The sequence below is a fragment of the Microcaecilia unicolor genome, chromosome 3 (assembly GCF_901765095.1).
Source record: "Microcaecilia unicolor chromosome 3, aMicUni1.1, whole genome shotgun sequence".
Taxonomy (NCBI): domain Eukaryota; kingdom Metazoa; phylum Chordata; class Amphibia; order Gymnophiona; family Siphonopidae; genus Microcaecilia; species Microcaecilia unicolor.
The window spans coordinates 457693659-457711781 of record NC_044033.1 but is presented as its reverse complement, the minus strand read 5'-3'; the positions used below and the strand labels follow the sequence as shown (position 1 = coordinate 457711781).

Below are 18123 nucleotides of genomic sequence, written 5' to 3'. Positions count from 1 at the left end.
CTGGAATGGGGCCTGCTTTTGTTCAGGGGAGGGGGGTGCCAATATTGGTTTCAGCTTTGGCCACAGATTTGATTTCAGCCTGAACAGTTTTTGTCACCTTCTAGCCTCGATGTTTTGGTAACTGCACGCTCCTGCCTATAGCAGCTTTCTACCTCTGTCACTCAGTTTATTTTCATTTTGTGATATATAATACTACCTAGCATCTGTCATTCTAGAAAATGGTGTCCAGCTGCAGGATCGTGGTGCATAAGAGAGAGAGAGGCAATGGCTCCCTAATCCATTTGTGCTTGTATAGAAAAAAGAAAAAAAACCTGCGGGATCTGTTTTACAGTAATTTAGTGAATGTATAGTAAGAGACCCCTGGAACAAATGTTTACCAATATATCCTGTGTTGAAAATTAGTCTTTGGATTCTTATAACCAGATGTGGGGCTCACTACAGTAAGCTTATAATTAGTTCATTCATTTTATTATCTACCTATATAATTTACCAGAAGCTTCTGTTGCAACTATTTCCTGAACCATATAAATGTAAGAATATCTGAAGATCTCGGTCTTCATTTTTTCACCCCTTAAGCATAAAAAGATATAAGCACAGGCTAACCTGTGTACGTACGTATAAAGGGGCCTCTCTAAGCTAGCCATATTATACATCTTTCCAGTGCTTTTTTTGTAGAAAAAAAGGTGCCGGTACTCACTATGGGCGGGGTCACCACATATGGCTCCACCCCTATGATAGCCACACCCACATTAACCACACCCCCTATACCAGCCATGGCGCATATAAACAGACATCACTGAAAATATTACAGTACTATAGGAGAAAAAAATAACTTGATTTTTTTTCATTATAAATAATCTCTGTAAGCTCTTACAGCTCCAGTATACCCAGTGCAAAATAAGACAGCCAATGTAAATTCTCAAATTGGACATATTACAAACACTAAAATGAAAATTATTTTTTCTACCTTTGTTGTCTGGTGACTGTTTTTCTTTCCATATTGGGCCCAGTCTGTGATTCTCCTTTCCTTTGTTTTCGCTTAACTCTTCTGTGCCATTTGTCATTTTTGTCTCCTTTTTCTTTGCTTTCTTCAATATTTTTCAGCTCTCTCTCTGTCCAGATTTAATTCATTCTTACTATCCATTCTTTAATTTCCTTCATCTACCTGTGGCTTTTCATCTTTTCCTCATCCTTGTTCTCCCCATGCCCCTTCCTCTTATTCTCCAGTCTTTCTCTATTCCCCTTTTCCATCCAGCAGCTCTGCTTTCTCTCCCCATCCTTCCAGTGTCTCCCCTATTTCTTTCTGCATTCTTCCATCCAGCGTTTTCCCTCTCTCCATCCTTCCATCTGTTTTTCCCTCTCTCTCTCCCCATCCTTCCCTCTGTTGGTTTCCCGCGAACGGCGCGAAGTCGCGACGCACGCGGCACCAGCCCCTATTTCCGGCCGCTGCTGCTTCTCCTGTTGAGCAGCAGCGGCCGCTACACAAAGAAAAGATTTAAAAAAAAAATTGAAACCTGGCTGAAACGCGGCACCCCGGCACTGTAGACAGCCATTAGGCATTGGCTGTTGCCCCGCAGCCGCTCCTCCTCTTGCCTCTACGTCACTGCCCCTGGAGGAAGACCCCGGAGGAGCGCAGTGACATAGAGGCAAGAGGAGGAGCGGCTGCGGGGCAACAGCCAGTGCCTAATGGCTGTCTACAGTGCCGGGGTGCCACGTTTCAGCCAGGTTTGAAGTTTTTAAAAAAATCTTTTTCTTTGTGTAGCGGCCGCTGCTGCTCAACAGGAGAAGCAGCAGCGGCCGGAAATGGGAGCTGGCACTGCGTCCGTCACGGGGCGGGGGGGAGCAAAAACAAAAGGTGCCGGTACGCCGTACCGTTGCATACTGGCACAAAAAAAGCACTGCATCTTTCCATCACACTCAGTTTTTTATATTTATTTTGCAAATGTTGGAAAATACATTTTTACCTAAATAAATTCAGAGGGGCTGGCCTAATGGCTCAGCAGCAGTTAGAGGAGACCTGGATTTGATTGCTGAGCCTTATTACTTATGAACAGGCATCCTGGCAGTGCCTTGGAGGCATTGATCAGTCTCTATGGAAGGGAGGCTCGGCTGTTTAAATCCCAATAAATAAATATTACATCCTTTGAGAAAAAGTTCATCATAATGGATATGACATGAAAGATGAATTGTTCTAAGCAGGTAGCAGAAAGTGTTTATAAGGAATTGACTTCCAGGTAGTGGTAGAAAGCATAGCACAGGATAGACCCAGAGGATCCTTAGTTTTAGCAGAAGATATCTGGGCTTTAAGATGGGGTTGGAGAACCTCCAGCCTGTGGCTCAGTTTTATCTATTCTGCAAGAGATCTGAAACAGCTTTTTTGCAACAGGAGCTCTTTCTCTGATCTTGCTGTCTCTTGCTTCTCTTCCCCTTCTCCTCTGGGGTCAGCTGCTCAGGAGCTGATCAGCTCTCTCGTTTGTCCTGATGGACTCCTAAACTGCCAGAAAAGCACTAGATTTAAAACTAGGAAGAGCTGGAAATAGCAGGAAAGTGGAACTTGGAGGGAGGGGGAGGTGAGTCTTCCCAAGAAGGTTTTGATGAACTGGTTCACTTTGGCTCCTATCTAGTCCATTTTATGAGTTGAAACCAGTAGGCAGAGCTTCTAAGCAGTAGGCGGAGCTTGATGTCATTTTGGTTCACCCAAAACAATAGCCAAAGATCAGAAATAAGGGACAACCTATACATGGTCCATCTGTGTTAAAAAAAAAAATAAATAAAGTGCCTTTAAAGGGTTTAAAAAAAAAACTTGAAAGCTTCCCATATCCAGATATTGATCTATATAAATAAAAATGTAAATGTTTGTTCAAAATCTTAAATCTCCGAAAGTTCTTCACCAATTGCTTTCAAATTTGGACACAACGTTGCATTCGAATACGCACATGTTTTTATATACCAACTATTATATAGATGTCACAGCTGTCATACTCGCAGAGCGGAAGCAGTGCGACGAGTAATTGCAAATCAAACTGAGGAAGAACGGCCATCAGCAAACGAGCGAAACACACAAAGAATGGTTCAAATATGTGCTGAGGAAGCAGCAGAGTAACGTGCAGCCAGACTTGACGATGCACAGTTGCGAGCACGGCGATCACGTTCTGCTGCTTCAGATCTGCTTCATTCTCAACACAATCAACGTGACAGGCTGACAGTGGCTTAAATCTCCGAAAGTTCTTCACTGATTGCTTTGAAATTTTGACACAACGTTGCATTCGAATACACGCGTGTTTTTATATACCTACAATTGCAAATCAAACTGAGGAAGAACGGGCATCAGTGAACGAGCGAAACAGACAAAGAATGGCTCAAATACGTGCCAAGGAAACAGCACAGCGAAAAACATCGCTCAAGGCTCTTGATCGATCATTGCAAGATTTGCGTGGAAACATCAGACCATTTGGGAACACATTAATATTGCTTGCAGTAGATTTCAGGCAAACATTACCTGTAGTTCCTCGATCGACACCAGCGGACGAAATATATGCTTGCCTAAAATACTCTACTTTGTGGCAATGCGTAAAGACGTTAAACTTAACTACAAATATACGTGTCCAGCTGCAAAATGATCAATCAGCTCAGATATTCTCGCATCAATTGCTGAAAATTGGGAACGGAAAGGTGCCGGTTGATCTGACGGGACGAATTTCATTGCCTCATAACTTCTGCAATTTAGTGACCTCAAAAGAACAATTGGTTGAAAAAGTATTTCCCAATATTCAAACCAATTATAAGAATCGCGATTCGCTGAGTGAACGAGCTATTCTTGTGGCCAAGAACAAAGATGTCTACGAACTGAACTGAACAATATTATTCAGTCTAACATTCAAAGCGAGCCACTCACATACAAGTCCGACACTGTTCTGGAAGCAGATGAAGCGCTTAATTATCCAACAGACTTTTTCAATTTACTCAATCTGCCAGGGATGCCACCATACGTACTGCAATTGAAAATCGGTGTGCCAATTATCATGTTGCAAAATATCAACCAGCCAAAGCTTTCCAACCACATGCGGCTTGCAGTAAAAAAAATTAATGATTAATGTCGTACAAGCAACAATCTTGACAGGACCTTTCAAAGGTGAACATGTCCTCATTCCTTGCATTCCTATGATTCCAACAGATGTGCCATTTCAATTTAACAGATTGCAATTCCCAATTCGATTGGCGTTTGGCCCTGAGCTTTGTTGATGGTGATTGCAATCTTTAGAATTCACCCGTTTACATCTACACACGGATTGCTTCTCACATGGACAATTATATGTTGCATGTTCTACAGTCTTCAAACCAGACAATCTCTATCTCTGCACACACAATGGAACAACAAAAAATGTTGTATACCCACAAGCATTGTAAAATTAAACATATTAGAAACGTGCACTTCCTCTTTTCTTTCTTTTCCACTTAACCAGACTGAGCCACAGCAACGCGTGGCCGGGTAGAACTAGTTTCATATTTATATCACTAAGACAACTTAATTATTGTAGCTGGTAGCAAAAGCAGTTATAAACTCTGCATTTTGTTCTCATTTTTCTACACTGTTCTATACAATACAGATGGCCAGATTTCAGTGAGGATATCTTTATCAGAAGTTTACATTTTAGATACACAAATAGATTATTCTGTTTTTAGGCATGTTTAGGGACAAGTGGTTTTATAAGTCCCTAATTCAGTCCATTGGTTTTCTTATTTTTTTCTTGTGATAACTTATACTGGTCCAAAACTGAAAATTCTTCTATCTGGTCTAGGAGCTCATTGTGAACACTTACCACCCTAAAAGGTTGTTTTCTGGCTGTACATGAGGAATTGTTATATTGAATAGATAAGTGTATGTTTGTGTCCCTAGTCGTGCATCCAAAGGTTATATAATCCTTTCAACAAAGCCAGTTAATCGTTTCAACTTATTAGTGGAACATAACCACAAAGGCATGGTATGGTTGCATATTCAATGTGCTAATACTAGGGCTCAGCTAAGGAACAGGTTCTTGAGTTGGTCTTCACCGGATGAAACTTTCTTTCATTGTGCCATCACCATCCAGCTGGATAGGCAGTGTCTTAAAGGTGGAGGACAAAGCACTTTTTTTTTTTTTTAACATCCCACATTGATAATGTGGCTTACATCTACCCTGCTCTGCTCAGCTGATGGGCAGCATTTTTCTCCTATCTTACACCCATGTGTGCCCCCCCCCCCCCCCCAAGGAACTGACATTACTCCCCCCCCCCCCCTTGAGGTCCAGCAACTATTTTTTATGCCTTTTCTCCTCTTCCCAACACTTCCAACCTTCTCTCAGTGCCAGTCAGCAATCAAGGCAGTCTAGTCCCTGAAGCTTTTTTTCTGCAGCTCCCACTTATATGGGGACAGGAAGTTGCGTCAGAGGAAGTGAGCGCTGCAGAAAGAAAGCTTCCAGGATTGGCCTGCTTTGATCGCTGCTATTGCAGTGCTGGCACTGAATTTTTGAAGGTTAGAAGAGCAGAGGGGGGGAGGAGGAAAGGAATAAAAACAGTTGGCAGACCTCCGGGAGGTGTGGGTGGAGGATGCAGTTTCATATCTCTTAGAGGCGATCCCTGTGGGATTCCTACAGTACCCCACGGCACACCTAGGGGGGCAGCCAAGGCATACCAGTTGAAAAACGCTGAGCTAGAGGATAAGCCACAAGGGAGAGGGGGCTGGAGCAAGCTGGAGTATAAACCATAGGGGTCAGAGATGAAACCAGCTAGGTGTGGGGCTGGGGGAAATGAGAGGTGAGGATGTGCACTGTAGATATGGGCAGGGCTACCAAGACACACAGGTGGGCCCTAGGCAGTACCGGACCGCAATGTGCATGCCTGGGCAGCCCTCGCACCTTTCTGTCTCTGAATCACTGCTGCTCTGCTCCCTCACTCTGTCCTCTCCTGCTGCTGTGTGCTGAGAATCGGGACATGGATGATTGCATTAATGTGACGTTGCATTAATGGAAACATCTGGGTCCTGGGAGGCACGCAGTAGCAGAAGAGGACAAACCCAGAAGCAGGCAGGAAGATGCTTGCTGGGCCTGAGCCTGGGGCTCCCACTTGGAGCCTGTGCCTGGGGAATTTAGCTCTCCCCCTCTCGCCGGGTATGGGGCAGAACAGGATGTAGGGTGTGTGGTGGTGGTGGGGGGGGGGAACCTGTGACTTACTGAGGTCTTGTTGGGAGTTGCACAGAGGCAGAGAACACTGGAAGGTAGGAGAGCATGCTTCCCTTAAAGGGTGTGTAAATCGTGATAGACTGCTAAAACAGCATTTGTTGTCACAGGCACTCTGGATTGTGATTGCAATGACTGATGCATTGCAGCTTGATTTAACTTTTTTGTTATGCGTTTTTTTTTTTTTTGTAATGTATATATTCTCCGAGGACAAGCAGGCTGCTTGTTCTCACGACTGGGGTGACGTCCGCGGCAGCCCCCACCAACCGGAAAAAAGCTTCGCGGGACGGTCGGCACGCAGGGCACGCCCACCGCGCATGCGCGGCCGTCTTCCCGCCCGTGCGCGACCGCTCCCGCCAGTTCCTTTTTTTCCGCGCCTGGAGAGAGTCGTGCCTGTGCCGCTCTCTCTGTTTCAGCCCCGGAAAAACCGTCGCGTTTACGCGAATTTCTTTTATTTCTTCTTTTTTATTGAATTGCCGCGCGCTCCACTTTTTCTTTCTTAAAAAAAAAAAAAAAGCACGCGCTCCCATTTTCCCTCGCTTCCAGCGGGGACGTTGCATTGCGGCCTGGTGGCCGCACGGTCGTTTTTCTTTTTCGAGGTGTGATTTCCGCCACCATCGACGACTTTAATTTCGCCGACGCGATTTTTCCGTCGATGTCCTCGAAGGTCCCGAGTGGATTTAAAAAGTGTGGTCGGTGCGGCCGGCCCATCTCGCAGACCGACACCCACGCTTGGTGCCTCCAGTGCCTCGGGCCGGAGCACAATTTCAAGTCGTGTCCCCTGTGTCTCGGTCTCCGGAAACGGACTCAGGTTGCGAGGCAAGTTCAACGGGACCGTATTTTTGGAACTTGCCCCGGCCCCTCGACGTCGACCTCGACGGCATCGGTATCGACGCCCGGTCCTTTGGTACCGGTATCGATGCCCGAGACATCGGCACCGATGGCATCGACCCCAGGAGAACAGGTCCCGTCGGCCCACCGGTCCGCCGGTGAGGGTAGAGGTGAGAGGCCGCGTGGGCAGTCGGCCCCGGTCACTCCCTCAGCCCATGGCCCACGGGACCGAACCCTGTCTGACCCGGCTCCTCGAGACCGAGGGGGATCGTCATCCTCCTCCTCCATGCCTCCCGGCGCCGGTGACGGGCATCGGAAGAAGGATAAGAAGCGCCGTCACCGGTCGCCCTCGATGCACATCGGAGAGGAGTCGACGCCGAAGCGTCTCCATCGAGAGGAGAGATCCCCGTCGGTGATAGAGGTGCCGACACAACAGGGTCCCGGCACCTCGGTGTCGTCTCCTGGCTCCCACCAGATTCTGGCACCGACACCCCTACCGGCCCCACCGCCTTTCCCGGCAGCGGGCCTGGACGAGTGCCTCAGAGCCATCCTTCCGGGGATCCTGGAAGGGCTGATGCGCCAGGCTGTGCCGGCGCCGGGGGTGCTTGCGCCCTCGGCGCCGATGACTGTGGCGCCGGCGAGCTCTAGCCCGGCGCCGGGGCAGTCAACACCGCCGCCGCTTGCGGTGCCGGTCTCGACCGCCACGCAGGTGGAGTCCCCGTCGACGTCGATGGAGGGAGCTCCGTCCCCGCCGACGCGGGAGCCCACCGCTCGACGACACCGAGACCCTGGTGCCTCGACGTCGAGCCGGGCCCGGTTCAGGACTCAGCTACATGAGCTTATGTCCGATACCGAGGATGAGGACTCGTGGGGGGAAGAGGAGGACCCTAGATATTTCTCTTCAGAGGAGTCTACGGGCCTTCCCTCGGACCCCACGCCTTCACCGGAGAGGAAGCTCTCACCTCCTGAGAGTCTCTCCTTTGCCTCCTTTGTGCGGGATATGTCTATCAGCATTCCCTTTCCCGTGGTCTCTGTGGAAGAGCCGAGGGCCGAGATGCTCGAGGTCCTCGACTATCCATCACCACCTAGAGAGTCCTCCACGGTACCGCTGCACAATGTCCTCAAGGAGACACTGCTTCGGAACTGGGTGCGACCATTAACTAACCCCACCATTCCCAAGAAAGCAGAGTCCCAGTACAGGATCCACTCTGACCCAGAGTTAATGCGGCCACAATTGCCCCATGACTCAGCGGTCGTGGATTCTGCTCTCAAGAGGGCACGGAGTTCGAGGGATACCGCCTCGGCGCCCCCAGGGCGGGAGTCTCGCACTCTGGACTCGTTTGGGAGGAAGGCCTACCAATCCTCCATGCTCGTGACCCGCATCCAATCATACCTGCTCTATATGAGCATTCACATGCGGACCTATGTGCAACAACTGGCGGACCTGGTCGAGAAGCTCCCGCCGGAGCAGTCCAGGCCTTATCAGGAGGTGGTCAGGCAGCTGAAGGCGTGCAGAAAGTTCCTGTCCAGGGGTATCTATGACACCTGTGACGTGGCATCTCGTGCTGCGGCCCAAGGTATAGTGATGCGCAGGCTCTCATGGCTGCGGGCCTCTGACCTGGACAACCGCACCCAGCAGAGACTGGCCGACGTCCCTTGCCGGGGGGATAACATTTTTGGTGAGAAGGTCGAGCAGATGGTGGACCAACTGCATCAGCGGGAAACCGCTCTCGACAAGCTCTCCCACCGGGCGCCTTCAGCATCCACCTCCACAGGTGGACGTTTTTCCCGGGCCCGGCAGGCTGCACCCTATTCTTTTGCGAAGCGTAGGTACAACCAGCCGGCCCGAAGGCCTCGTCAGGCACAGGGACAGCCCCAGCACGCTCGTTCTCGTCAACAGCGTGCGCCTAAGCAGCCCCCTGCGCCTCTACAGCAAAAGCCGGGGACGGGCTTTTGACTGGATCCACGGGAACATAGCCGCCCTACAAGTGTCCGTACCGGACGATCTGCCGGTCGGAGGGAGGTTAAAATTTTTTCACCAAAGGTGGCCTCTCATAACCTCCGACCAGTGGGTTCTCCAAATAGTGCGGTGCGGATACGCCCTGAATTTGGCCTCCCTGCCTCCAAATTGTCCTCCGGGAGCTCAGTCTTTCAGCTCCCATCACAAGCAGGTACTTGCAGAGGAACTCTCCGCCCTTCTCAGCGCCAATGCGGTCGAGCCCGTACCACCCGGGCAGGAAGGGCAGGGATTCTATTCCAGGTACTTCCTTGTGGAAAAGAAAACAGGGGGGATGCGTCCCATCCTAGACCTGAGAGGCCTGAACAAATTCCTGGTCAAAGAAAAGTTCAGGATGCTTTCCTTGGGCACCCTTCTGCCAATGATTCAGAAACACGATTGGCTATGTTCCCTGGATTTAAAGGACGCATATACTCACGTCCCGATACTGCTAGCTCACAGACAGTATCTCAGATTCCGCCTGGGCGCACGGCATTTTCAGTATTGTGTGCTGCCTTTTGGGCTCACCTCTGCCCCACGAGTGTTTACCAAGTGCCTCGTGGTGGTAGCGGCCTACCTACGCAAGCTGGGAGTGCACGTGTTCCCATATCTCGACGATTGGCTGGTCAAGAACACCTCGGAGGCAGGAGCCCTCCGGTCCATGCAGTGCACTATTCAACTTCTGGAGCTGCTGGGGTTTGTGATAAATTACCCAAAGTCCCATCTCCAGCCAACCCAGTCTCTGGAATTCATAGGAGCGCTGCTGAATACCCAGACGGCTCAGGCCTACCTTCCCGAAGCGAGGGCCGCCAATCTCCTAGCCCTGGCTTCGCAGACCAGAGCGTCTCAGCAGATCACAGCTCGGCAGATGTTGAGACTTCTGGGTCATATGGCCTCCACAGTCCATGTGACTCCCATGGCTCGTCTTCACATGAGATCTGCTCAATGGACCCTAGCTTCCCAGTGGTTCCAAGCCACCGGGAATCTAGAAGATGTCATCCGCCTCTCCACCAGTTGCCGCACTTCACTGCTCTGGTGGACCATCCGGACCAATTTGACCCTGGGACGTCCATTCCAAATTCCGCAGCCCACGAAAGTGCTGACGACGGATGCATCTCGCCTGGGGTGGGGAGCTCATGTCGATGGGCTTCACACCCAGGGTCTGTGGTCCCTCCAGGAAAAGGATCTGCAGATCAACCTCCTGGAGCTCCGAGCGATCTGGAACGCACTGAAGGCTTTCAGAGATCGGCTGTCCTACCAAATTATCCAAATTCGGACAGACAATCAGGTTGCAATGTATTACGTCAACAAGCAGGGGGGCACCGGATCTCGCCCCCTGTGTCAGGAAGCCGTGGGGATGTGGCGTTGGGCGTGCCGGTTCGGCATGCTTCTCCAAGCCACGTACCTGGCAGGCGTAAACAACAGTCTGGCCGACAGACTGAGCAGAGTCATGCAACCGCACGAGTGGTCGCTCCATTCCAGAGTGGTACGCAAGATCTTCCGAGAGTGGGGCACCCCCTCGGTGGATCTTTTCGCCTCTCAGACCAACCACAAGCTGCCTCTGTTCTGTTCCAGACTTCAGACACACGGCAGGCTAGCGTCAGATGCCTTTCTCCTTCATTGGGGGACCGGCCTCCTGTATGCTTATCCTCCCATACCTTTGGTGGGGAAGACCTTACTGAAGCTCAAGCAAGACCGCGGCACCATGATTCTGATTGCGCCCTTTTGGCCCCGTCAGATCTGGTTCCCTCTTCTTCTGGAGTTGTCCTCCGAAGAACCGTGGAGATTGGAGTGTTTTCCGACTCTCATTTCGCAGAACGACGGAGCGTTGCTGCACCCCAACCTTCAATCCCTGGCTCTCACGGCCTGGATGTTGAAGGCATAGACTTCGCTACGTTGGGTCTGCCTGAGGGTGTCTCCCGGGTCTTGCTTGCCTCTAGGAAGGATTCCACTAAGAAGAGTTACTTTTTCAAGTGGAGGAGGTTTGTCGTTTGGTGTGAGAGCAAGGCCCTAGAACCTCGTTCTTGCCCTGCACAGAACCTGCTTGAATACCTTCTGCACTTATCAGAGTCTGGCCTCAAGACCAACTCAGTAAGGAATCACCTTAGTGCGATTAGTGCTTACCATTATCGTGTGGAAGGTAAAGCCATCTCTGGAGAGCCTTTAGTCGTTCGATTCATGAGAGGCTTGCTTTTGTCAAAGCCCCCTATCAAGCCTCCTACAGTGTCATGGGATCTCAATGTCGTTCTCACCCAGCTGATGAAACCTCCTTTTGAGCCACTGAATTCATGCCATCTGAAGTACTTGACCTGGAAGGTCATTTTCTTGGTGGCAGTTACTTCAGCTCGTAGGGTCAGTGAGCTTCAAGCCCTGGTAGCTCATGCTCCGTATACCAAATTTCATCACAACAGAGTAGTGCTCCGCACCCACCCAAAGTTCCTGCCGAAGGTGGTGTCGGAGTTCCATCTTAACCAGTCAATTGTCTTGCCAACATTCTTCCCCAGGCCGCATACCCGCCCTGCTGAACGTCAGTTGCACACATTGGACTGCAAGAGAGCATTGGCCTTCTACTTGGAGCGGACACAGCCCCACAGACAGTCCGCCCAATTGTTTATTTCTTTCGACCCTAACAGGCTAGGGGTCGCTGTCGGGAAACGCACCATCTCCAATTGGCTAGCAGATTGCATTTCCTTCACTTACGCCCAGGCTGGGCTGACTCTTGAGGGTCATGTCACGGCTCATAGTGTCAGAGCCATGGCAGCGTCGGTGGCCCACTTGAAGTCAGCCACTATTGAAGAGATCTGCAAGGCTGCGACGTGGTCATCTGTCCACACATTCACATCACATTACTGCCTCCAGCAGGATACCCGACGCGACAGTCGGTTCGGGCAGTCGGTGCTGCAGAATCTGTTTGGGGTGTAAATCCAACTCCACCCTCCAGGACCCGAATTTATTCTGGTCAGGCTGCACTCTCAGTTGTTCTTCGTAGGTCAATTTTCTGTTGTACCCTCGCCGTTGCGAGGTCCGATTGACCTGGGTTCTTGTTTTGAGTGAGCCTGAGAGCTAGGGATACCCCAGTCGTGAGAACAAGCAGCCTGCTTGTCCTCGGACAAAGTGAATGATACATACCTGTAGCAGGTGTTCTCCGAGGACAGCAGGCTGATTGTTCTCACCTACCCTCCCTCCTCCCCTTTGGAGTTGTGTGTTTCATCTTTTGCTAGTCATTCAACTGGCGGGAGCGGTCGCGCACGGGCGGGAAGACGGCCGCGCATGCGCGGTGGGCGTGCCCTGCGTGCCGACCGTCCCGCGAAGCTTTTTTCCGGTTGGTGGGGGCTGCCGCGGACGTCACCCCAGTCGTGAGAACAATCAGCCTGCTGTCCTCGGAGAACACCTGCTACAGGTATGTATCATTCACTTTTTATTATATATGTTTATTTTCTACTCTGCTTGGATATAAACAGATTATAAACTGAAATAATGAGATGTTAAATTTAAATAGGGAACAGAAAGAGGGGTGGGGGCAGAAGGTAGAACTAGGGGGCTGGGAGGTGCCTAACCTTGAGAAAAGGCAGAGAAAGCTGGGGGCTGAACCTACCAAGGTAAGGACAGTAGAAAGGAAGAAGGTAAAGTTGGGGCAAGAGTTAGTGATAATTGAGGGGGAGGATCCAGCCCAAGGAGGTAAAAAGCTGGGAGAACTCTGCACCAAAAAAATGAGATGCAGAATTTTAAAGCATTGTACAAAAAGGCACCTGAAAACTCTGCACGGAATAAATTTCCGCCTAAGCATATTCTATGTGCAGCACCTGTATATAGAATATGCTTAGTTGATATCGGGCTAGAGCACTTAACTCTTGATATCCATTTACATCAAGGGATACGTGGCATAAATGCTGGTGTATAGATCTAGGAGTACCGGGGCATATTCTATAACTGTGCAACTTTTGGATCACTACTACTACTTAGCATTTCTATAGCGCTGCCCGTTTCCCTTCCCATAGCCATGCCCCTTTTTGGCTGCAGACATTAGAATTTAGGTGCTCTGCGTTTATGATTTTGTGCACGTAAGTTAGTGCTCATCATTGCTCGTTAAGACCTATTGTCAGTGCTGATTAGATTGTTAAGCCAATTAAGTTATACATGTTGTTTCGGTGCAGAACACTAGACGCAATATATATAAACTGGGGGAAAATTAAAAAAAAAATTTTTTTTTGCAGAGTTTAAAATTTTGTGTGCACAGTTTCCCCAGGAGTAAAAGATTTAGCAACATCCTATTAAAAAAACAATCCCCCCCCCCCCCCCCCAAACAAAAAAAAACTGCACTGCTTTTTTTTTTTTTTTTTGGTGCAACAAATTTTATGCCTATTGCACAAGGAGGTGGGAGATTGATAGTGAAGCATTATTTGCAAGGCAGGAGTGTTTCACGTTTCTGAACAGAGACAGTGCAGGAAAGACCTGTACTTAGTTTTTTTTCCTTTCCTTTTTTCTTCTGCTTTAGTATTTTATATATTTTCTAGGAATTGATCTTTTGGATTTTGTGAAACTGGATTTCAGTGGTTGGATTTTGGTTGCAGGTTTGTGTGTTAGTTTGAAATGGCAAGCAGGTAAACAGTGATCATTGTATTTCTAACTCAATGGAAGTTGGAAATAATTATACAGAAGGGGCTGAGAATATCTGCCTATCTGTCAGGTGGCAAAATAACTCTCCAAAAATGTAATGGAATAAGATGAAACTTGGCTTGTGGGAAAATTGAGTAAAAAGTGTAAGTGTGTTAACATGTAAGCATAAGTTATAGAATATTATAAGTTATGTGCACCCTCGCTGTGTGATCAGTTACACCAGATCTAGGCTGGTGTAAGTGCACACATCTTAAATGTAAGGTGTGCCAATGCCAGGTTCAGCTAGTATTCTATAAAGGAGTCTGGGTGCCCAGATGCTGTTATAGAATAGGCTCTGACCGTACAGCATTGGGTCACCTGAAAATAAATAATTGCCACCATTGTGCTTGACCAGAGTTCCAGAGAAATAAGCTCCCTTCTCCCCCTCTTCCCCCCCCCCCCCCCCCAAAAAAAAATGCACAATTATATTTGTAATGGGAGAGTTCAGCATTCAAACATGCGTGGGATATGCATAAAGGAATCCTGTGCAGTAGGAATGGATCCTCAGAAGCGTAGCCGAAATTGGGTGGCAGAGCAGATGGGGGAAGAGGGGTTGGTGGTTGGGAGGCGAGGATAGTGGAGGGCAGACTTATATGGTCTGAGCCAGTGATGGGAGGCGGGAAATACTGCTGGGCAGACTTGTACGGTCTGTGCCCTGAAAAAGGCAGGTACAAATCAAGGTAAGGTATACACATATGAGTTTATCTTGTTGGGCAGACTGGATGGACCATGCAGGTCTTTTTCTGCCGTCATCTACTATGTTACTATCAGAACTTCCTCGAAGTGAGACATAGAGGTTACGTGATGCCTCCTTTCAAGCTGCCTTTTTTTTCTTTATCTACAACCCCCCCCCCCCCCCCCAATCCCTCCTCATGCATGCACATACGTGCAGAAGTGTTGGGAAAGAATTCCATGAGCCATACTTTCCATGCTTTGCCCGCTTATCGCCGAGTGCTTGGTAGTTGTGGCAGGTGTGATATCTCTCTCTCTAACCATCCTAACCCATACTTTCTAGTAATGGTGCTGTCTGGGATATGCCTTTATCATTTATCTCTGACTTGCTCTTCTGGTGCAGTGAGCTATTCCATTTACTGTTTCCAGCATTTGACACGTTAAAATTTCCATTCTGTATACTGCAACCATCTTTTTGAATAAAGTCCTCCCAAGCTAGATCTTGTGTAACAGTCTTACCTGGTTTCCTTTTTTCAGTTTGAAGAACGGTTTTTTACTACCAGAGAGCAATATGAAAAAATACTTTGTGGTAAGTATTACTGTCTTTGTGGGTTTTTTCCTCTTATTAGATTTGTGTACTGTAAAATATTTGAGTTTTATAATAGGCAGCTTACTTTTTTATTTGGAAAGCTTGATATATCACCAATCACACAGGATAGATACTGCTAAGATGTTTACAATGAATAAAATAGAGGAGAAAAAGGAAGGGGGGGAGACAGTTCACATGGCAGAAGGGGCGGGGGCAGATGTATCGAACAGTAGGAAGGGTGTAGGTGTTCAGAAATAACCAGGTCTTAACTAGTAGCTTAAACTGGAGACCGGTGTTCTTTGGATTGTGTGCAGATGTTGTGCCTATAACTTTTTATAGGTTTATATAATAGTGCCTCAACTTAGGCTGACAGCACCTGGGACCTGAGGTTGGTTGGGATCCCTCCCCCCATTCCTCTTTCTACATTGTAACCTAGTGGTGAACAGCAGGTTGAGAACCAGAGGAAGCCAGGGTTCAAATCCTGCTTCACCCACTGACACTTATAATCTTGGTCAAGTCTCTCTAGCCTCCGTTGTCTCAGGTAGACAGATGAAGGGTAGATAGTGGGTTTCCCCAGAGGTCTGTGCTAGGACCGCTGCTTTTTAACATATTTATAAGTGATCTAGAGATGGGAGTAACTAGTGAGGTAATTAAATTTGCTGACGACACAAAACTTATTCAGTTGTTAAATCGCAAGAGGGATTGTGAAAAATTACAAGAGGACCGTACGAGACTGGGAGATGGGGCATCCAAATGGCAGATGATTGTTTAATGTAAGCAAGTGCAAAGTGATGCACGTGGGAAAGAGGAACCTGAACTATAGCTATGTGATGCAAGGGTCCATATTAGGAGTCACTGCCAAGGAAAGGGATCTAGGTGTCATTGATAATACATTGAAACCCTCTGCTCAGTGTGTGGTGCCAGCAGCAGCTAAGAAAGCCAATAGATATTATGGAAAGGAATGTAAAACAAATGAGGACGTTATAATGCCTTTGTATCGCTCCATAGTGCAACTGCATCTCAAATGTTGTGTGCAGTTCTGGTCATAGCATCTCAAAGAAGATATAGTGGAATTAGAAAAGGTACAGTGAAGGGAGACGATAAAGGGGATGGGACGACTTTCCTATGAGGAAAGGCTAAAGTGGCTGGGGCTCTTCAGCTTGCAGAAAAGGCGGCTGAGGGGAGATAATGATAGAGGTCTATAAAATGAGTGGAGTGGAACTGGTAAACGTGAATCGCTTGTTTACTCTTTCCAAAAATACTAGAACTAGGGGGCACACCATGAAGCTACAAAGTAGTACGTTTTAAAATGAATCAGAGAAAATATTTCTTCACTCAGTGTGTAATTAAACTCGGGAATTCATTGCCAGAGAATGTAGTAAAACATAGTAACATAGTAGATGACGGCAGAAAAAGACCTGCACTAAAAGCAGTTAGCGGGGTTTAAAAAAAGGTTTGGATAACTTCCTGAAAAAAGTCCATAAGTCATTATTAAAATGGACTTGGGGAAAGGCCACTGCTTTATTTCTAGGATAATAAGCATAAATGTATTTTACTGTTGGGATCTTGCCACTGTTGGAAACAGGATGCTGGGCTTGATGGACCTTCGGTCTGTCCCAGTATGGCAACGCTTATGTTCTGACTTGGTGCCTGTGATTAAGCACCCTAGTGCGTGTGTGTGTGCGTGCACTAAGCAGTAGTACTTATATGCATTAGTGCTCTTGGTGCTATTCTGTAATTTTCATGTAAGTGTTGGAGTGTGAATGCAAGGTAAGGTGTACACATGGAGTATGGACAGAACATAGTAACGCTTCCTGGTTCTGTATAACTTAAGAGGATACTGTAAGGCATTCCTTTGCTGCATTTAGGCACCCCCAGTTTCTCCAGCTCTATAACTGGTGTAATTATGAATATGTAAATATTTAGACATGCTGATATCGGGTTATGCTAGTTTTAACCGAATCTGGGCACCCAGATGCCACTATAGAAAGGCTGTTATACAGGATGCCAATAAGGAGGGACTCGTGTAGAATTGTCTCCGTGGTGTGCCCTCACCTTGAGTATTGCCTTCAATTCTGGTCACAGTATCTCAAAAAAAGATATAGCAGAATTAGAAAAAGTTCAAAGAGCAACCAACATGATAGAGGATGGAACTCCTCTCATATAAGGAAAGGCTACAGAGGTTAGGGTTCTTCAGCTTGAAAAAGAGACGGCTGAGGAGGGATATGATTGAGGTCTTTAAAATCCTGAGTGGTGTAGAACAGGTAGACGTGAATTTATTTTTTTTTTTTTTTTCTCTCAGATCCAGAGGGCACTCAGTTAAATTACATGTAAATAAGAATAATTAAGCTCTGGAACTCGCTGCCGGAGGATGTGATATCAGCAGTTAGAGTACCTGGGCTTAAAAAAGGTTTGGACAAGTTCTAGTCTGTTGTTGAGATGGACGTGGGAGAAGCCACTGCTTGCCGTGGGATTAGTAGCATGGAATTTTATTGCATTTGTATCCCACATTTTCCCACCTATTTGCAGGCTCAGTTTGGCTTACAATACATTGTGAATAATCGAGATACAGTTGGTCACAGTACATTTATGGGTACGTTGTGAAGAGTTATAGGAAGACAAATCAAAGTCAGATATCTGGGAGTAGAACAATAGAATGTAGCATAGGGGACATGATAGGGCGGTAGAACAGTGGCAAGAGAACATTAGGGTATAACAATTTTATCTATGGTGGAGTTTTAGTGTAATGAAAGTGAGGGGGTGGGTGATTCTACTAATTGGGTTTCTGCCAGGTACTTGTGACCAGGACTGGTCACTGTTGGAAGCAGAACACTGGGCTAGATGGACCATTGGTCTGGCCCAGTATGGTTATTCTTATTATCTTAGATTGTAAGCCCTCTAGGGACTAGAAACAACTACTGTACCTCAGTGTAACACCCTATGGGTGTCCAATGAAAAGGCGGGAGCTAAATCTAAAATCTCTTCCCACTTGCCATCTATTTTTTTTTTTCTCACACCTTCCACACACTCCTCCATTTTTCTTTCCTTTTATGTCTCTCATCCCCTCTACCTCCAGCCATGTCTCATTCCTAAAATTCCTCCTCTCCCATTCTTATCTCTGCTCTTGTCTACTTTCTCTCTCATAAGCCCGTCCCTTCCTCCTA

At 47.7% G+C, this 18123-nt stretch overlaps 1 protein-coding gene across 1 annotated transcript in view; it reads left to right on the top strand.

Moving 5' to 3' along the window:
- The window catches only part of LOC115467195 (glutathione S-transferase 3-like), a 64531-nt gene that overhangs the window by 20177 nt on the left and 26231 nt on the right, over positions 1 to 18123 (top strand). Inside the window, exon 3 of the mRNA XM_030198952.1 lies at positions 14908 to 14959. Within this exon, the coding sequence (XP_030054812.1) occupies positions 14908 to 14959 (52 nt within the window). The remainder of the gene's footprint in view (positions 1 to 14907; positions 14960 to 18123) is intronic.